This window comes from Athene noctua, chromosome 7, assembly GCF_965140245.1.
Source record: "Athene noctua chromosome 7, bAthNoc1.hap1.1, whole genome shotgun sequence".
Taxonomy (NCBI): Eukaryota; Metazoa; Chordata; class Aves; order Strigiformes; family Strigidae; genus Athene; species Athene noctua.
In genome coordinates, this window is record NC_134043.1 from 9,658,211 (window position 1) to 9,679,999 (window position 21,789).

At 37.6% G+C, this 21,789-nt stretch overlaps 1 protein-coding gene across 3 annotated transcripts in view; it reads left to right on the plus strand.

Annotated features, from left to right (window-relative positions):
• The window catches only part of DPP10 (dipeptidyl peptidase like 10), a 556,222-nt gene that overhangs the window by 504,867 nt on the left and 29,566 nt on the right, over positions 1–21,789 (plus strand). For all 3 annotated transcript variants that reach the window (XM_074910324.1, XM_074910323.1, XM_074910325.1), the window contains 6 exons: positions 8,376–8,499; positions 10,594–10,632; positions 11,951–12,058; positions 16,290–16,381; positions 17,860–17,907; positions 18,587–18,708. In XM_074910324.1, coding sequence (XP_074766425.1) covers positions 8,376–8,499; positions 10,594–10,632; positions 11,951–12,058; positions 16,290–16,381; positions 17,860–17,907; positions 18,587–18,708 — 533 coding nt within the window. The remainder of the gene's footprint in view (positions 1–8,375; positions 8,500–10,593; positions 10,633–11,950; positions 12,059–16,289; positions 16,382–17,859; positions 17,908–18,586; positions 18,709–21,789) is intronic.

Consider the following 21,789-nt stretch of genomic DNA (forward strand, 5'->3'; position numbering starts at 1 on the left):
GCTTACTGATTGTATTAGTGAAAGGGATGGTTTTGTGCTTTTTGAAGTATTTTCTTTCTGTTGATGGACCACTACTGAAAAACATAATAAAATCTCCTGCTCCTTCCTAACTCTTCATTAATTTAAATGATAGTATAAAATCTGAAGGAGATTCCTTGTCATCAGGATTAGCACCTTAACTCTGTTAAACAGCGTTAAAATTGTCCTTTAAAATGTCAGAAGGCACAAAGAAGGGAAATGAGAAAGCAATGTGTAAATCCCCAAGAAAAAAAAAATCATGAAAATATTGTTCGAATATTACATTTTCACTCTAGATTTTTCAGATTCATTATAGATTTTTCAGAGTTATTCTTCCTCCCCAGCAGATTGAAAATGAAAGTAGAATCAAATGAGTGAATACTGGTATCTCAGAACCTTTTTTGCATCTTGAAACTGAAGGCTAGCCATAGCTCAATTTGTGGAATCTCTGTTGTGAACCTTAAGGGGCATCTTTGCCAGATTTTTGAGTCCTTAATAAAGATGTTGTTGCTGTTTAATTGTAATAATATTCATGTCTAAAATTCTGTTTTGCTGCTGTATCAGAAGACAGAGTAAAACTCTTTAAACCTGCAAAAAAGTTAGTTTCTTAATTTTAGCTATTAAGGTATAATGTCCGTGCTATAAAAGTAGCCAAGTGTACTGTAAATCTTGCATTCTGACTCTAGATTTGAGTAGCAGTCAGTCATCATCACACTGGTCATCAATCTATATATAGTCAAATATCAATATATATACAGGTTTGAAGAATGAGATTTGAACAGGCCTTTCTAGAGTGGAAGTCTAGAGTTGGTAATGGTTGGGAGGTTTTTTTAATAAAAGTAGTAGCTACTTTCAGTGGTCAAGATTTTTCAGTACCTTCCTAATCAATTCATTATAGAGTCATTAGTAAATAGGTAATGGGAGTCTTTCAGAGTTAAATGGAATGGGACATCTTTGTACAGTTTTATGGAGCTTTCAAGGCAAAAACATTTTGGAAATACGTATTGTACAAGTCATAACCAACTGCTCTTACAGGAGAGATTCACTCCTACACAGAGATACCACACAACTGTGTAGGGAATGAAGTTTCTGTTATTTATAACTGTAAAAAGTAACATTCAGAGTCTCAACTCTCCCCAAATTGTGTGCAGTGCAGGACCTCTGAAGACAGAAAACTCTTTCTCTGATTTTTTAGGGCATCTGGGAACTTCATGTAAGATTGAGTAAATTCAATGTTCCACCTTCGTTTACTGCTTGCAGTGATTCTATAATGGTGCTTGGTAATATTTCCTGTGTTTTGTTCAGATTATTCTGATACAAAGATAGCAATAACATTTGTAAATTTACTCCTTAAAGTTTTATTCTGTGGAAAAAAATATCATCTACTGTGCACTGTTAATGCCACAAAAAGACTGACAGTCTTCCTTTAAACATGTGGTTTTATTCTGTGCAATTACTGTTTCCCCCACAGTGTTTCTATTCCATGTGTACAATTACATTATGTTTCCTTCAGTGGCAAACATAATTTTGTACTGCAGGGTTTTTTTCTCATTAGTCCTAGAAAGCCGCTATACATGTAGGATGAAGTATGTGTACATTCATACACTGCTAGCTCCTGAAACATCAGTTGGAAGGCTAAGACTTGTCTCCTGCTGCAAATCTTGAAAAAGCAATGTAGTGTGCAAGGGGTCAGTTCAAACCACTGTAACTTAGGACACCTGAAGAATCTTTGTAACTGCTGAGATTTAGATATATGAATGTGATATTAAGAAATTATGTAGGCTAATTTTTCAAAACCCATGCTTGAATTTAGATCTGTCAGGCAGAAATTATTTTTTTTCCAAAGTGGGAATTGCTAAGACAGAGAAGAAGTGAAGTAATGCATGAAAGAAATTGCACTTGTCTTACTAGAGTAGAGCCCTGTTTCCATACACAATGAAAAGATTTTTTCTGCAAGAACTGTGTATTGGCTCTTGAAAGTCTCAGCATGGGGGTCATCCAGTGCTTGCTTTCCCTGTTCTCAGCATAGTGCGCAAGCTGTATTGGCTCTACACTGTTCGCAGCCATTGCTGACCAGGTAGTTTGAAAATGCGCTATAAGAAATTAAGTCAGGCCTTTTTCTTACTTTTTCCAATAGTATTTAAATGCCTAAAAAATTCTTATTTCATATATACCTGCTTTTAAGGACACTGAAATATATAGTCAGACCTTCCTGACTTTGTATGACAAATTTAAATAATTTTTATTTATTTTAATTCATTTTCTGTAATGGAAATGAAAACACTTAAGAAATTGAGTTTGCATAAATTCAGATAATGCTCTTAAAGCCTCAACAATGTTTCTATTATCCATGCATTTCCAAATCAACAAAATCATTTGGATATTTATGTACTTCTAGTTTGAAATCACTTTTTGAATCTCAAAAGGTTGGTTTTATACTTCTGGCAGCCAGTTTATCTGAGCCTTGCTTTGGAATAGAAAACTTACTTGATTCTAACTGGAATTAGGAAAGGTGGTGGGGTGTGCAATTTGGTATTAAGAAAACTTGGGTTTACTTTCAGTTTTTCATAGATACACTGTGTCTGGTCACTTCTTTCACAGTTCTGCCCCTCCCCTCTTCTGTAACCTAACAATACCTATCTCACAAGGCTAATGTAAAGGATTCATTCACTATCATACTTTATAGCAAATGACAGTAAATCCATTCAGCCAAGCCTACAGGGTAAAAATATATTCACAGACTTTATTTTATTGAAGCTTGAAATGCTGGGGTTTCAACCCCAAGCCCCAAATTAAGGTTGACATATGAGTGATTCCCACAGCCCTTCACAAAGGGGGGGTGAGTTTGCCTTTAGGCTTCCCTCCAGGGTGCGGCAGCCTTGCAGACAGAGCCATTGGGTAAACGAGCCCCAGGTGTCCCGCTTTAAGTAACCCAAGGTCAGGTGTCCCACTGAGGGATAAAAGCTGGGACCACTTGCAGGCAGGGGCAGCCTCTGTCTGTGAGGTGGATGCCCTGTGCAGAGTTCCCTGTTGGGGAAGGACCTCCCACCTCCTTGGAACTGGGCTCCAGTCAGGTCTGGCTTTTGTAAACGCAGCCTGTGTAGAGATTCATTGTGTGGCTTCCTTGGTCTTATATATTTGTTGACTTGGTTGTCTCCCATCCCTTCTATGGGAGACTGCATTTCACCATTTATTCCTCCCATTGTTGGTTGTGCGGGGTCAGTGGGATTAATGTTGATTATGTATAATCTGACTGACTTGTTTGTACCCCCAGTGCTCAGCCATGTACTGACCCTTTTGAATCAAATACAATTTGGTTATCATCTTCATGCTGGCTGTGTCCTTTATGCTAGGCCTGATAATTGGCAAAACAAAGCTTTCCCACACAATGCCAAGGTATTTACGATTATTCCTTTCCCTGGTCAGTGGTAAGAAATGCAAGTTCTGCGTGTGGGCCAGGACAAGCCCCTGGGTTGCACTGTTGGGATGTGGCTTCTTGCCCAGCTGCCCTGATGAGGGATTTGTGCTTGGGGCTGAATAAGAGACAGCAGCATACGCTTGGTCTCACCAAGGCTGGACAGGTGGCCAGGAGACCAAGGGAGTTTGTTCTATCCATGACCCGTCAAGGTAGAGCATCACCCATGCCAATGTGGGGATTTAAGGGAGACAATGAGAGTCTGTCAGTCAGCTACCAAGATAGTCATGGCCAGGGCCTATGGCTGCAAGGAACTGGGGAGCAGAGCTTGTTAGCCTGACTAGGATGGTGGCCACCAGCACCTGTGGGAAGGAGAGCTAGAAAAGCTCCTTCTAACCAAATACCTGTGGCTTAGTCTCGGAAGAAAACTGCTGCACATCCACCAATGTATGTATGCATAGATAAAGTCATGTACAGTATACCAAAACACTAACAAACTGTAGTTATCTTAGCTACCTTGCAGGTCGTGTCTCAATTTGTGTTGTTTTCCATGTGTATTTCTGAGAATGACATTTTTCTATTAGTATCTGTAAATTCTTATACACTTTTCAACAATATAAATAATTTAAGAATATAGTAAATATTCTAGAGCATTCTGCATGGGGCAAGTTTCTGTTGTTTACCTTCTTGGATAACAACCTGCTAGCAAACTAGTAGAGCATAACAGGTTGACTTTCTTTAGCTAGACCCCATTGTATTTATTATCCAAATCTATAAGTACCATCAACAGAAGTAAGGTTCCTTTTTCTAAATGTTCAGTGTATTCCAGTTATTCTTATAAACAGATTTCTTTCATAATCAGCTCATTGGCTCAAAGTTACAGCAGATTTCTTTATTATAGTGAATGGTATGAAGTTGCAAAGTTTAGTTGTCTTTCTTGAACAGTTTCTTATCTTAAAGTTTAATACTGTGGGTTATTTTCCTCTGATGTTGTCTATTTCAAATCTAAGTATTTAATGTTCAAATTTAATTATGATTGTAACTATGCTTCCAATGTAATGCAGAGCAAATCCCTTTCCTTTGTTCAGCTTATTGTCTCTGTTGACTTTGCTAAGCACTTACAATCGCAGCCAGGAAGATACACATATATATATTTCTCATCACAAGCATCCCAATTCCAAGTGAAACAAGACGTGCTGGACATTCTTGAGTGATGATAAATGTGTTAGCAAACTGTTAAACCACTTCCATAGAACTGTGTATCAATAGAAATAATCAAAATAAAGGAAAACAATCTATAAGAAAGAAGCATTAAAAAAGTTGGGTCTTCAAGCTTGGCAAAGGATGATAAACTCCTTTGATACTTAACAAGGGTTTTTTTTTTTTTTGTCAGCTGTGACAAATGAGTTCAGATTTCATCGAGTTATAAGTCTTTGTAGAAAAGTTAATTGCCATATGCTCAGGAAAAACATTTGCTTTCTTAACACCCACAGTTGGAAATTTCTTTCTCACTGAATACCCTCTATCCCCCTCAGGCCCTAAGACCTGACCTTTCTTGGTATGCAGCGCCTCCTCAGCATATGTGAGAAGTTCTAGCTCCTACTGTTGAGCTGACTATATACATGTCATGTTCCTGGTTCACAGGTCTAAGGGAAAGCTCTACCTTCTTAATACTGATTACCTTATATAATTGCCTTAGACCAGTTTGAAGCCAAACACATATTTAAATACCAAATGTGGAATCAGAAGTAGCTCTCAGATCTAGGAGCTTGAAGCTCTTGTTTCTATGCATTGCCTCGTTCAATCCAATTTAGAATAAAGTGAGTCACATACCAGCTCCTTCAATAGTGGCTGATCATGGGATGGTGTGGAAGGAGACTGCCTTTTCTGTGTTTTCAGTGTTTTCTGTCTGCTTTTATACAGAGTAAAGAAGAAAGCTAACTCTTTGGAATTCAGAAAGGAAAAAGTCCTAGAGAAGATGAGAGGGAAGAGACTAAAAATTCTGAGGTGAAAACTTGATTAGACCAACAAATGGGAACTAGCTAAAAACCAAAAGGTCAGGTCTACGAGGCAGGGATTGAATGAGGTTTTCTTGGCAATCAGGGATTTCAGTGGAAAGCCTAAGAGCTGGTGAAACGGTGGGGATAGAGGAGATGGGTATCAACAAATGGGTTTTGTGGTTCCCATGATCATCTTATAGTGGCCGTACTGTGAGAAAAGGGATTGATAAGGAGAAAGATGGAACTGGCTACACAAAGCGTAGGACAAAGAAGGGAGTGGGGTGAGTAGACAAAGCTTGAGTAAAACAAGAGAGAAGTCCACTCTTACTAGGCTAATTGAATGCCAGAAGTGGGTTCTGTCTCTGCCGCAGAGCCCCTGTGTGATACAGTGAGTTTAAACTAACATTATGTGGGTGATAAATGATTGCATTTGTTATTCTTTGGGCATTCAGTAAATTAATCGACAGTCTGGTTTAAGAAATGTTCCTGAACAAGGATGAAAGTATGCTCTGAACATGCAAAGTGCTGTAGAGCACCTAATTAAATGGGTATCAAATTGCGGATCTAAAATGAGTGTAAATTTTTATTTAATGTCTTGCTGCAGTCCCTTGTCCAGAAAGTAATCATAGTTTTTCCTCTTTTAAGTGATATTGTGAGAAAACTTAATGTACAGATGCAGAGTCTAATAATCCCAGTACATTTGTGTATTTGAGTCTGGAGGGAAAGATAGAATGATTATTTTCATTACTAGAACAATAGATTAGTTGAAAAAAAAAAAAAAAAAGAAAAAAAGCCCGATAAGTTTGGAGACACAAACTGATAGCAGCTTCCTTGGAACTAAAACAGTTTTTGCCCTGCAGGCTTTTCCATTGTTTGTCAGCTGCATCAGCCAATCTAATAAAACATACGGTTTTCTTTCACAAACTTCAACTTGGTTATATCTGTTGACCTGCAACAACACTACTACTCTGTATGTGTGTATGTGCACTGTATATGTGAAACAGATTAACTGCAAAACTGAATTACAAAGGAACATCACCTGGAGACAGTATTTAATTTCAGAAGGGTATGTGTTTCTACATATATATACACACATACTATACTACTGATAAACATGTCATCATGTAGTGAAATTTGAACATATTTTTATGCATACTTGATGGAAGGGGGAAAAAAGGAATTTGTAAATGATCTTTTACTTTCACTTCAGCGATCAAGGAGCTTATGTCAGGGATGGAAGGTGGTATGGTTTGATTTGGGCTATTAATTACTATATCAACTGGATTCTGAATAATTAAATCTCCTGTTTCCATACCTCACTGAAGACTTTTTCAAATGGACAGCTTAGGCTCTATTTTGTAGCATTTGGTTCTGGGATAATTTCTATTTTTTGTCAGTGGATGCTGTCTTACCTTGGTGTCTAAGTACTGGTAGAGGGAGTCAGTCCTTATATACATGTTTTGAACATTTGCTTTGGCTATGTTTGGGCTTCTGTATGCAGAGTTGCAGTGGTTTTGGATGGCCTTATGAAGGCACAACTACAGAGGGAGGAATTTTCAACTCTTGTTTCTTGAGTTCTGCTATGAGGAACCAGTTACCTGCGATTTGGTATTACCCTGTGTGGTTTGTTTGTTAGATCATTGCTTTGTTGGCTGTGTCACTTGGTCTCGTGTTAGATCTTGTGTTATTTTTGGCATACATTTTTTCTCCTCAGTATGTTAAAAAGATTTTTAAAACAAGAAAGTAAGTATTAGAATATATCTGAAGTCACCATTCTGTTACCCACATGTGAAAATACCTGTCTTACTAAAGTCAAGCATAAAAGTCAAAAGAAAGTTGGGCATATTGGGTTGTTCAGCTATATTCTTCAAATACAGTACCAGACTGAGGCTGCAGTGAATTGCTGTCTCTTGCATCTCCTGTACACAACTTTGCTGTTGGTGCTGCTTAGCATCTTTGATCTACTAAGTCTTTTGAATATATAATTAAACATGTGTTGTCAAAGAATAATGAGATCTCCATCAGTATGAGATTAAAAGCCTAATTATATGCAAGGTAAGATCCTTGTTTTAAGGGGGAGCGGAGTTTCCAGACAAGTTCACTCCACTGTTGCACATAACTCAGCTGGACTATGAAAGCTGCCAGCTGCCATGGGTAGAGAAGTGAAGCAGATAGCCTGGCTGGGCTGACAAGTGGCAGCAGGTCTTCCTCTGTCACATCCCCAGTCTGACAGCCTAGCAGGATTTTGTGAGCAGGGAGGCAGATACTCCATACCATGAGTCTGTGCCTAGGAAGCCTCCTTTGCTCAGCCAGGGTGTTGAGGGACAGACAATTTGACCGATATTATGAGCTGTTTGTTAAAGTGGAAGCTGACACGCTCTAATACCAAGTGTGACTCTCCTTTTATGCAGAAGTCCTAGTATAAAATACTTGTTATAAATTAACAAGTAACATTTTAAAGTGGTCTTGCCTGTACTCTAACATTACAAACTTACAGACTTCGTTTGTTTAACAGTAGGGCTGGATTCTTTTGCAAAAATGTGTCTTCTGAAGGTATTAGGTATAGAAAAACCGTGACTTTTGTTGGAATTTAGTGCTTGTTTTTAAGATGGCTAGCAAGTACATGGTTCATATGTATTCACAAACATATGTTTCACAAGTATATTTTTCACAGTTGGTAAAGTTTCTATATTACAAATGGCTGAGTAGGAGGTGCTAATGGAGTACAAATTTTCCAGGGGAAGAGTGTGCTAGGACTGAGCCTTACCACTCATAGGAACACAGATGATGGTCACTTGAGATTATTTTCTCCATCCCTCAGTACTGATACTGCCATGCAGTACAAATCCAGCATTTGATAAACTGTGGCTCTAGATATTTTTTAAAAAGTCTAATCTGAAATAGGAATGATCTGAACATTATGTTTTCAAATGTTTATTTAGGGAATATTACATCACCATGGTGAAATGGGTAAGCAACACCAAGGCTGTGGTGAGATGGTTAAACAGACCTCAGAATATCTCCATCCTTACAGTTTGTGAAACCACAACTGGGGCTTGCAGCAGGGTAAGTTGGATTTTTTCCTAAGCTCTCTTTTCAAGGTTTCTTCCTGCATTTTGTGTTCATTTTGGAAATCAGTTTGCAGATGCAGTAGTTGCAAGCTGAATATAATTAGTCAACAGGGAGGAAATGGATGTGAGAAAATTCCAAATCTGGTGAAATGATTTCATGTAATTAGCAACTTTGAGTGACATTTTCAGAATTACTAAGCTTTGTTCATTCATTAACTTCAGTGGAAACTGCAGTTGCTGAACATTGTGTACTTTGGATATAGCTAGCACAGTGACAAGCTTGTCTTCCATCAGATATTTTCAGCTGCCTGGTTTCTTCTCTCTACCCCTACAGAATTTCATTTCAGATCTATCTCTCACAGCTTACATATGTTGAAGGAAAAGGTGTAAAATTCTGATAATTCTGGCAAATTTGATAGTAGGATTAAATAACTTTAGAAAGAAAAAATTGAAACACAAAAGGAATATTTCACTTTGAATGCAAGCCAAGCTGAAATACATTTTTCCATTTGAATCCAACCACATCCCATCCCTTGACCCAGACTTTGGTTTGACACTCCTGCATTACATCTCTCCATTTTCACAGTAAATCTTGCACTTTGAATGCAGTTAGCCACTTTCCCATTCTGAGTCACAATCTCTTCCCAGAACCAGCTAAAAGTATAAATATTTTCTATGCATGCTGGTATCAGTACCAACAGATGCTCCAAACTAGAGGGTATAATTTAGCAGTGTAAATGGTTATGAGTGATTAATGTAGGTCTAAGTTTGGCCTCTGAGTTAATAGGCTCCCATCAGTGTCTTGCTACTGAAGTCAGTTATGTTAAAGTGAGCTTGTCTGCTTCTTTTGCTACATACTGCAGGTTGCTTTTCCTGACTCAGAAATGATTAATAAAACCTCAGACTATGGATTAAGATTGTGAACATGGAGATTTGTTGATTGGGTTGCTTTTTTACCTGATTCGTGCAAGCCTTGTGCCCCTTTCTTAAGAAAGTTGGTTGTAAACCACTGTGAGCAGTCGCTTCTGAAAGTAAACCCTTATGTGCTCCAAGGTCAATTGGACTTGTCTGAAGTAGGTATCCAGGGAGCTGTAATCCAGGACATAATATAAGAGAGAGAGATTGAGAAATCCCACTCCAGAATAATTAAAGTGCAGTGAAGGACCTTTTTAGGTGGATGAAGAAAGATAGCGGTGCAGTGTCACGGTAGTGAGTGCAGCTCAGACGCTCATGCTTGTGACCCTGGATGGTTCCTACGCGGCATCCGTGGGATAAGGTGATGCTCTTGAGTTCAGTAATGGATGAGGAACGGCTTTATTGTTAGAATTTAACATTGTGTCACACATTTGATTTTAACTGTAAACTTTTTTGTGGTTGTTGTTTAGCATTGTGCATATATTCTCAATTCCAAAAATTGCTGTATAAAATCATCTGCTGTAGTAGCTACAGATTTTTCATTTTTCAGGCCATATATGTACAGATGCTTCTGTAGCTAATAAATTTTCATGACTTCAGTGTGACTGTGACAGTTTACAACAGTTGACGTATATTCTATTTTTTTTTTCCAACAACGTGTGCATGGCACTTGGGGTGTTTTTAGATGGCATGATGTAAAATATGAGTGTGACCAATAAAAACCCATCACTTGCATTTTTTTTTTTCCTCTTCACTAATGTCACACTACAACCCACTAAAGCAAGGGATTGTGATTTGAAAAGGTCTCACAATTTGAGCTTATTGCTGGCTGTTTGCCCAGTGTTGATGAAGGACCTAAAATATCCAGTTGCCAGATGATGCCTAGAGGTAAAAAACAAATATAACTGCCTGTGTAAAGCTTCTTGATAGCTAATCAGAAAGGACTGGAAAAGGCATTCTCAGGTTCCCTGTGGTGTTCTACCAAAAACTCTGAATAAAGCAGCTGACTTTGTAATTAAATTATCATTTGTTTCAGTGTAAGTGCCAGTGAAGAGTTGTGAAGATTGTAACATAGTAGGAAAAAAACCATGAAATAGCTAAAGACCTTTTGCTGAATTTGGGAAATATTTCTGATCTATAGCTATTCCATAAAAGCAATTTTTTTCTTTCATAGAAATATGAAATGCAGTCAGACCTGTGGCTTCCTAAACAGGTACATTATAAATGCTATTTCTGAGTGTATAGTGTGTAATTGCTTCATTGTCAGTTTTATTTAATTATATGTTATTTTATAAGCTATTAAAATACATTACTTTTAAAATTGAATACTTTTTAGGATCCTAAATTAATTTAACATCTGAGGATTATAGCAGTGTCGGTTGAAACATTTAAATGGCAGCTTGTTTCTCTGGTAGTGGGAATCCTGTCATTTAGCATCACACAGAGGACATTTTGCTATCGAGCTGGCCATCACTGATGAAAAGAGACACCCTTCCTTCCAGTGAGCAGTTCAGCCCTTCAAATTCTGTGTTTCAGAGGCAATATTCCCTTCAGTTTCCAATCTCTCGGCATTCAGTTAGTAAGCACTTAGATGACCAGCTGATTAACTAACTCTTGAATGGTTAAAGATAGATCAGACAAATCGCATTCCAAGCATGTCCTATATACTCTGCTGATTTTTTTTTTTTTTTTCTGATTAAAAAATAACCTTACCAAATTAAACCCAAAGGAGTTCAAAGATTAGAGGTCATATGGGCTGTAATTGGAAAGCGTAAGAATAGTATTTCTAAATTCATATCCAGAACAATACATTGAACTAATATGTCAGAATGATTCAATTTTGATAACTTCAGAAGAGCTGTCCAATAAATGGATGGAACATGTTCTATTTAAAATACATTTCAGGCTTCATTTTGCAATGTGCCAATGAGAAATTATTTTTTTAAAGGCTATGTTTTTATAGCAAGCTGTTTTCCTTTAATATTTCAGTGTAAAGTTAGATGTGAGGAGATGGTATCACATGAGGCTACAGTTTATGGTAATACCATGATTCAGAATATCGCTTCAATGTACTTATTTTTTGCATAAAACTTTATTGAAATGTGAGTGTTAAGCATGTGCTTTAGTAATGTTTTGCTGAGTCCAGGCCATGGAAAAATTTGTTCTTCTAATCACTAGCAGGACTGTGTCATTAATTGTATGTTTGTAAAGGAATGTATGGTAGAAAGTCCTGCTGCATTAGGGATGAGACTACCAGACCTTCCATTGGGAATGAGAGTTTTGCAAGGGCTGTAACCCATGCTTTAGGACAAGATTGCACAATGGTAACTACTGGCATGAACTACGTTTAGCTTTAGCAACCACGGTTTTGTTAATCTTAGCAGAATGTATTTAAAAATCTAAGGATTTTCCTCCGATTGTCTTAGGAGCACAGCAATTACTAAAACAAAGGATATGAAAAACCCAAGCTGATGTTTAGTTAACAAGTTTAATGGAAAGTGTGACAAACTAACACAATCTTACATTTACAGAATGAAGAACCAGTTTTCTCCAAAGACGGCAATAAGTTCTTCATGACTGTCCCAGTAAAGCAGGGAGGCCGGGGTGAATTTCACCATATAGCCATGTTTATTGTTCAGGTAAGGTTTTGGTTCAGGCTATTTTTAATATCCTAGTGGTCATCTAGGACTTTTAGTGAGAATGCATGACCCAAGAAAAGGCTTGCACTTCAGTAGAGTCTGAACTCTTGTGTCATGGTCATTTATCCTGTCCAAGACAGGTTGTTGCTCAGTGCAAAGGCATATTTATAACTTATTCCAGAATAAGTAGAGCTCTTTCTTTTCTTAGACCTCTGCTGTGGTGACATGTAAAATCTGTAAATGAAAGATACTTCCAGAGTACCCTCCCTGGAAAATTTCATGTTTTCTTTGTACATCTGTAGACAAGCAGAGATGTTTATTTGTTAAATCCTTCTGTCAATAACAAGGTTTTATAGCCACAGAAATTCGAGACACCTGCTCATTTTACCCTCTTTATATACACTATATATGCATAAGTATCATTTAAAATGTCAGTTCAGAATATTCAGAGTCTGGTCTTACACACAACAGTAAAGGGAGGCAATACCAAAAACTTTAAATTTTGTGAAAATTAGGACTCTTTTATTATCCTTTGCAACATTTTCCAGTGTCTTCCATTTCCTGGGGTCATTACTTTTTCCAGAGAAGAATCTGAAAGAAGATAAATTTGCACTATGACTTTGAAGGTCACCAGTATGAAGTTGTGATGAACTAATAAAGGAAATTATGCCCTGGAACAGAACACTCCAAGGCATCTATTTAAATCATTAGAGCATTAATCCAGGTACTGTAGCAGAGCCATATGACATAGGAGGGATTATCAAGGTACCCAAAACATCAAAATAGCAGACTTGGCACCAGGCAACTCTATTATCTCTCTTTATGACAGTGTTCTGGTATGAACATTATTAAGTCTGAAATGTCTTCACAGTGTACTGTAGACAGAACAAGAGCAAAAGAACTGTAATGAAAATTTAACCTGAAGAAGCAAGAACAAGATATTTATTCTCTAGAGTAAATATATTAAGAAAGGATCTGAGAAGAAAAAAGGGATCAAAGACATGCCAAATTCTATCTTCCAGAGAAAACAGTAACTCAGATGCCAATCTGATAAAGGTGTATTAAGATAGTAGCCGCACAAAAATTCACGCCAGGGCAAAACCAATTAGTCAGTCAAGTCTTACTTTGGTTTCTTTCCCAATATGAATAAGTATCTTTAAAATACATGAAATAATAATGTAGACCTGAGAATTAACTTGCAACATTCCCAAGGATGCTACAGATACAATCAAATTTGCCTTAAACCTCTAGGCTCTGACATTTTTCACTACTAAAGAGCCTAGGAAACTTGATCCTAATCCAGGAAAATATTTAAGCAAAAGATAATTCCCACTTCTATTCAATAAGAAAATTTAATTTATATCTTCTTTTAAATACATATCTTAATCCCACCAGAATAATGTTTAAACTCAAGTTTATGATTAAGAATTTAGCATTTTATAGGCAGAATTAGAGCCCTGGGTACTGCACAGCTCCAAAAATAAAAAATACTTCTATTTTGACCACCATCAGCATGAATAAACAAGTTTGAATGGTACCACCGATGACAAAATTGCCTTAAAGTATATAGCTGCTCCTGAGAAGAAGAGGAAATGTGATATCCCATGTATCGGCCATTATTCATCAATAAGCAACATTCCATGTGGTAATGGGGCTGATACAGAGCAATAAAGGTCAGGAAATGTGTTTATATGATGTGTTTTACACAGTGCATTAATCTGATTGTCCATTATTTCTAAAGCAAACATGGAGGCATAAAAATTATATTAACCGTTGCACATAAAGTCTTTTGTCACATCAGATGTTTGTCACACCTTGTGAGAGCCACAGCGGCATAGCAGGTGCCCTGCAGAATTTAAAGCAGTCGGCAGGTCTCCGGTACCCAGAGGATCACATTTTTTTGTGATGGAGCTCAGTTAATGTTGGAATTTGCCATTCAGATTCTCGTTACTTCTCAGTACAGATATCAGCTCATTAACAGATATCAGCCTGCAAGTGCAGCAAAATTAAAACACAGAACATACAGTGACAAAGATGTAAATTTTAATGGCTTGCTTTCGGTTAATTTAATCACTGAGGCCTATTTGTCAACCTTAGAAGTGCTGACAAGTGATGGTCTTTCTTGGGCTGCATTTCTTTGACTGTACTTTAGAAAAGCATGTGTCAGTGATATAATCAAAGGTTAGCAGAAACATCTAATTAAATCTTCTTGCAGGGGGAGGTTGCTGTTTGAAAGGTTACTGTCTATCACGTATTATTTACTGTCTGAATGTAGAGGGCTAATGTGTGTTTTATTGTTTTCAAATGCTTTTAGTAACATGAAATATTTAAAAGAAACCATCTCAAAATGGGATTGAATTGTATGTATCTAGAAATTTCTTACTTACTGTTTTGCAACTCTAGAAAGTCTCTCTTTTTCAACCACAAAATAAGAATTATAAAGTAGCTTTAATGGATCAAGGCAAGAACTTCCTACAAGCTTCATAAATTATGTATTATGACTGTAACCTTGAAAAATAACCATGTTTATTAACGCTTGGCTGGGCTTTTTATTGCTGCTTCTTGTTAGATTCTGTGATCTCAATATTTAAATATCTCTTTCAGTAGTTGCAGCTTCTCTAGAGAAGAAATAGTCACTTATAATAAATCTCTAATTTTTTTTCATTATTTTAATCGTTCCTGGAGACAGCACTGAATATGAGAACCATCCTGAACAAGGGAACCGTCATCATGAACATGTGTACAGCACCTAGCACAGTGTCCTGATTTCAGTTGGTACTTGCAAGACTTGTTACAGAGTTACTATGTCATTCTTTTCTTGTGGATCTGTTAAAGAACAGATCAGTTCTTTCTGCCTTGCCACTTCCCGACATGTCTCATAGGTGTCCTTGAGCATTTTCTACTTTCTAGTTATGACTGCTGTTGATGTAGAGATCAGAGTTTACAAGGTATGGTTCAGAAATAGAGATTAAAAAAACCCCCTCTTCTTCTTGATGACTTCTTTGTAAGCCACATAACCACTGAGGCCACTGTGATTAGGTATGGACTGATGCTCCAGATTCACAGGGCCCGAGGCCAGAAAGCATAATTAAATCCACCCTCTGACCTCCTTTGTAACTCCATCTGCTCAATTTCACCCACTAAGGCTGAAATATAAACTGAAGTATCACTTCTTTTCTTTACAACATTTGTCTTGAATTTGAAAACTAGGAATTTTATATCCGGGCCAAGCATCATAGACCTAGTACAGAAAAAACACTTCAAGTATGTTCATGGTTGAAGTTTTAATCTTCAGAAGTCTAAGGAAGAATTTTAACTTTTACACTAGGAAGAAGTCTCAAATGAGCTTTTCGCTCTTTAGGTTTCATTGTTTTTAACCTATATCTGATGAGGAGTCTGCTGCAGCTTCCAGCCAAAGAGTTTGGTTTTACCTCAAGGTAGATACACAGTGCATCAGGAGGCTTTGAATTTCCTCTTGTAGCAGTTATTTTTCTAGGCTCACACTGGAATAGAAACAATTTATGAGAGGGAGCAAGGGGTTCTCCCCAACTCATAAGCGTTTGGTTCAGTTGCCAAAATTTGGAGCTACTCTTAGACTCTCCTTATAGATCCTGGATAGAGAGGCTTCTCCAGAGTGCATGATGGAACAGGGACTTTACCTAGGTTTAGATCCTGTGAACTTCTGAGTCTGAGTTTGTGCAGTACATTTTTCCTAGAGGTTTTCCTGCCTTCTCAGATGAGGGTGGTGTTTATGTCCCATCCTGGCGCAGCAGCTTTGCAATAATCTTGGCTCACTACAAGCATGTGATAAGCATGAAAGCTTGGTAAGCACACTGTGTTGCAGTGTTTTAGTTACAGGGGTCTGTGTCAGATTGCCCTGCTATGTCACTGTAAAGGAAAAGAAACACTTAAGAGAAACAAAATATGCATAGAGACAAGATCCTTAGCATGAACTATAGGACTTCTATTGTTTGTTGGCATATGGGCAACCTAAATAAGAATTGTGATGAAAATTGAGATAATTTTAATGACTTTGAAAAGTTTATATATGGGAGGGAAAGTATACCTGAAGTTCAGGCATGTCAAAATGTGACGTTTGTGGTTTAAAGATGTTATGTTGTATATTAAAGTTAAAAAGCTGTAATCAGTAATGACATGTGCGGAAAATCCTACTAGGCAAAGAAAAATGTAACAATTAAGGTGAAAGTTAGTGTTTTCCATCTCTCTCCAGGCTAAAAGTGAACAAATCAGTGTGAGACACCTGACATCGGGAAACTGGGAAGTTATCAAAATCCTGGCATATGATGAAAATACTCAAAAGATGTAAGCACTATTCTCTCTGTTTATGAAAATATCTGAGTTATTAAAGTGGAATCCATTGAACTAGAAATAGCGTATCTAAAGTTAAACAACAATATTTCTTTCATTTTTGGGCATTACCATCAATTTTACACTCCTTAGTATGTAAAGTGTAGTTGTAAGCCAATTTATCTGCCAGTGTATTACTGCATCCATTTTTATGCAGAGAGAAAAGGAGCATACCATCACACCAGTTGACTTACTGTATTTTGTGAAATAAAATAAATCAACACACAGTGCAGCAGTAATAACATTTTGGTGACTTCTTTCCAGATAAGAAGTCATAGTAAATTTTCAGTACTTGATAAAACCCAAAATCTTCATTTTTCATGCCTGCTTGGTTACTGCATGAAGTCTTTGGACTTTGGGGATCCGATTCAACCTCATAAATGCAAATCATATAAAGAGATTATCCAAACCCTTGATTGTCACCCAGCTCACTCAGAGAGAAATCTTTCCAAAGCCCATCTTAGTGCTATAGTGGGAAGAAAATATAGCACATACTTGGTGATGTTTGTGAGCAGTACAGAACTGACACAAAACACCTGAAAGCTCCACATAACTTGGTTAGTCTTCACGTATATCTGCACGTGGCAAAAATTAGAGATGTGTCCAATTCTGATTTTCTTTAAAAGGCAAGGACCTTTTTGAGGCTGCAACAATGCTGTCATCTCCACTGGTACTGGAGAAACACCCTTTCTGACCAGTCCTTCCGTGGGTTTTGAAAATATATACATAGAGAATATCTTGGTACTTCTCCAAGGTTCAGATGAAAAAGTGAGGTCTGAGCACACTCAGCCTGCAGAGAGGGCTGCCTCAGCCCTCCTGCCTCTCAAGCAGAAACTGTGTGGGGATCTCAGCTGAGACACACCAAGGACTTGTCTTGATATTCTTGCAGCAGCTCTACTAAGCCTCTTTCCACCCACGCAGCCTTATCTGTAAACTGTTGCCTAGGGTGCTGGCTTCTGTCTCCAGATAGAAGAAAAAGTCGTTCTACAGCTCAAAAAGGCTTTTGGGCATCATAAGACCTGTTTTAATTTATGATATAATTTCATTGTGACCTTTTTCTACTCCTTGGATTTATATTGCAAACTCTTGGAGTGAAGGAGAAACTATCTTCTGTATTTGTAATATGCAGAAAGGGGTCCTAGTTGCTACTAGAGCTCCTGGTGATTACAGGAATTAAACAGAAAACATGAAATACTGTGTTCATCACTGTTTTAATATGAAATCATATAACATCTGAAATAACTACTCTGTATACTGGATCTAAGTTTAATCTTGGAGCTGAGGTTTATATATAAAGTAATTGATCTTCATGTGTATTTGGGAATTTTTAATTTTAAAATGTTATTTATGACATCTCTCTGACTTCTCTAAACGCCACCCAGATCTGACCATTTACCAAAATGAGTTTAACCTTGTTTGTCTTTTGGACACAGTTATTTCTTAAGCACTGAAGAATCCCCAAGAGGAAGACAGCTACGTAGGTAAGAAGTACATGGGGCTATGTTAACAGCTTCTTCATCCCAAGCTATAAGTGCTATGATGACATTCTGTGACCTTAATTGATGCTTTGGGCCTTCAGTAATCATTTATATTGTGTAAAAGTTAGTGCACTTGAGCTGTAACAAGTAAAGAATCACAATTTTCCAAAACTAAAAATGCTGATGATATTTTACATTTTTTTAAAAACAGAAAAGATTTTATCCTTAGGTCTTCACTAGTAAGCATCTAAAAAGCTAAAACTAATGCAAGCATGTAATATGACTGTGCTTTTAATAGTGAAAATCTTCTAAATAAACGTAATATTGGGGTTTAATTGTGATTTAAAGAGAGTGTGCAGAGCACCTCCTCCTTAGACAATCCTCAGTGCTTAAGTCTGAACTTAATGAAGCTTTTCATGGTGTCCTACTAACACTGTTACCACAGCTGGTTGTTGGAACCCCAGTCTGGCTTTGGGCAGGTTTTGGATCCTGTCCACATTGCCCAGTTTACAGAACAGTAGTCCACTGTGCCATCTAAGAACAGCTTTGTCAGACACAAAATAAGACAGTGATATTTTGGCAAGTTTTGGAATGGAAACAAATTTTCTTGCTTGGATGAGCGAATTCTTGGTTTATTGATTTTATTCCAATGGAAAATGTTTCTGATCATTTTCTTCCCCAGCGTATCAACAGTGGGATCATTGAATCGTCAGTGTCTCTCATGTAACTTCCTGAAAGACCAGTGCACATACTTCAGTGCAAAGTTTAGCCCCATGAATAGGCATTTTTTGCTTCACTGTAAAGGTAAGTCAAATGCACAGCATCTAATAGTACTTTGTTTGCTTCTGAATTAATGTATTCCCCTGAGAAGTGCATTAGGCCGGTGTCCTAACATTTAGCTCAGCAGTGGGTTATTCAAAGTTCTGTACAGTTTACTGCAAGACTGTAAGTAAAGACGTTCTGTGTAAAAGCTAAATAACAAGTGATACCAGAAAGCTGCTCCAGTGCTAACCCTTCAGTCCTAGTAAAGGACATTGACTATCTAAATAAAAATCCTTCATCAAAACCTGTGGAATTTATAGTGATGGTACTGTGATTCATAACAGCTCCGTTACATTATGTGTTGGGTCTGATCTTGTGCAACTATAGACAGTTTAAAAAATGAGGGCCTGCTTTCGGTAACACTGTGTCTCTGTGTGTGTATACATGTATGTGTACAGTATATCTGTACACACCCACATATGTATGTGTATATGTGTATCTACCAAAAAACGAGTATGTTTTAATCCCTACAGACAGATCCTCTTTATCAGTACAACTGCAATAAAAAACTTTTAGCTTTTTATTGTTAGCTGCATTCCAGTATCAGTAAATGGCACCAATTGGGGTCAGAGTTTCTGTATAAACAGAAACTAGAACCATCCCACACTGAGAAATTTATAACCAACATCCAGGAAATAAACACTGATAAATAAGTAAGATTATAAAAACAGGTTCAGAAGAGCATGAGGCAATCAATAATAAAGTGTATAGCTAGACCTGTTGACCTTGAAACTTGCAGTATTTTACAGACAGCGTTCTCCCAGTATTTTTGCTCAACTAGCATCAGACCAAAAAGAGGAGGACACAATTCATCTGAAATACATGTGAATAGCCCATTCTATTTGCATGCATTTTTTCTATTTCTTTTGCAACTGTATTTTTTTTTTCCACAGAAATAAAATATCTGCCAGCTTGAAAATTGAATCTGTTCCAACAAACAATCTATGAATATATATTGGCTAAAATAAGGTTGTGTTGTTGTGTTGTGTGGTTTGTTTTTTGTTTTTTTTTGTGGAAGTGCACCTATAATACATAGCTGATTAGAAAAAAAAAAAAAAAAGAAACAAACCCAACTGTATGGCTTATACATGGTTAAAGCTGCGGCAGAAGTTATGGAGCTGCTCCTGAGGCCCTCATCTGAGTAAAGACTGCACTAGTAATGAGCTCCTCATGGTTTAAGCAAAGTTTTCCCTTGTGCTTGACATAGTCCCTGTGGGGAAAGTCTCTGATTCCTGCAAGACGGAGGGTTGTTAAATCGGGAAGTGTTTTTTGCCCTGATTCAGCAATGTGCTAGGGCCCAAAAACATAGCTGCTTGTTATTATTTTAGCAAACTGTATTGAGCCTGTAATTTTTAATGTCTTCCTTTGATGTAAAAATATGGATGCCAATAGGAGGTTGCACAAGAAATTGCTCGGAAGTTCATGACTTTCAGTGACTTTGGAGATGGCAGTTCTCTGAGCTGGTAGGACTGTAGATCATCTTCCCAGGAATAAACCTACACTCCACTGAGTTGCAACCAGTAGACTGCCCTAAACTGCAGGTGTTGTGCAGGGATGATAAAGCACTGTCATTAAGTTTTTCCTGCCTCTAACATTAATGTGTAGTTGTCAGCTTGGGGTTATTCAGAGGTCTTCTCTTGTGTTTCATCAGAGCTTGACAATTACAACGGCAGTGTGGCCCTGTGTACTGCCACAGCTCGGCAAAATGCCTGTTGTGGGTTGGATATTTGACAGTAGCAAAGTTGATGGCAACATCACCATAGAGCAAATATTAAAACTCTTCTGCAGGGAGCTGCTTGTAAGAGTACGAGGTAAACTGCTTTAAAGGGGTAGATACCACATCTATGTACATACGCACTCATTTTCCCACTACAAAAAGCCTGACTGAATTGTTACAAAAGCAATTTGCCCAGAAGAGTCCTTGGGGGACTGTGGGCTGGTTTGATCTATACAAGTTTCAATTTTCCACCTCCTGTTTACCTGTGAGCACCTTTATTAGGATAGTTTTTCCTTCTTAGTTACACTCAGCCAGGAGATCTGTCTCAGTGTACCAGCTGTATCCTTCTCCAGAGACTGCCCTGATTGAGGAGTTATTTCTAGCCTGGTAGATAGAGGACTGACTCTACAGTCTCTCAGTTTCAGCAAGTGTGTCCTTTACACTTATTTTCCACATTGCATGTGGATATTTCCTTTAGTATTTCATGAACACTACCAGATGTTAATCTCTGCTTCACAAAGGGAGTTATTGTTTTTCCCATTTTATACAGCAGGAAATAAGTTGTGTATTTAATGTTAGTTATAGAAGGTCAATTAGAAAGCTAAGTGCTGTGCTTAGTTCTGATGAGCCATAACACAGTGCCTGTAACACAAGTCTGTCTTTCTCTTTTCTGACAAGCTTTTTAATCTACTGTAATCTCCTGTTTTCAAAATCTGTCATCGTCTTTCCATCTTTAAGTACGGCAAATAGAGCTGGCCTGAAAAATGCCAATACTTTCCCCTTCAAAGATGGTCTTCCTTAAAAAAAAAAAAAACAAAAAAAAAAACCAAAACTCCAGAGACAGCAGAAGAAATTATATTCTTGAAGAGCTAAGGCAGAAAGCTAGAAAGCTTTGATTTGTCAGCAATCTACCTATAAGATTTTTGTCAATAGTCTCCCTTGAGGCAGAGAATGAAATTAATAAAAATCTTCAGTGGAGGCTGTCAGAGGCTGTGAATGGCATCATGCTATTTATTTCAGGTATTTAAGTTTCCCTAGACTCATACCATAATTAATTGAGAGAGACAACCTCTCAGGATGACTCAAAACACATAAATTAAGCTCTGTCTCTGAACTGCTCTCAAAGGGAATCTTTCTTCCTTCAAAAAAGAGGAGCCTTAACTCCTAATTTCAGAGGTTCCATGCCTTCATCTGCCATGGGGTCCTCAGGCACTTCAGCTTTCCTGCGTCAGCCTTCATAGCCCAGTAGTGACTGCCTGCAGGTAATTTGAACTCTTGTCTCACCGAGATAGAACTGTTTCCCATGCACAAATTCCATGTTGGGGATGGGTATGCAACACTTTCTT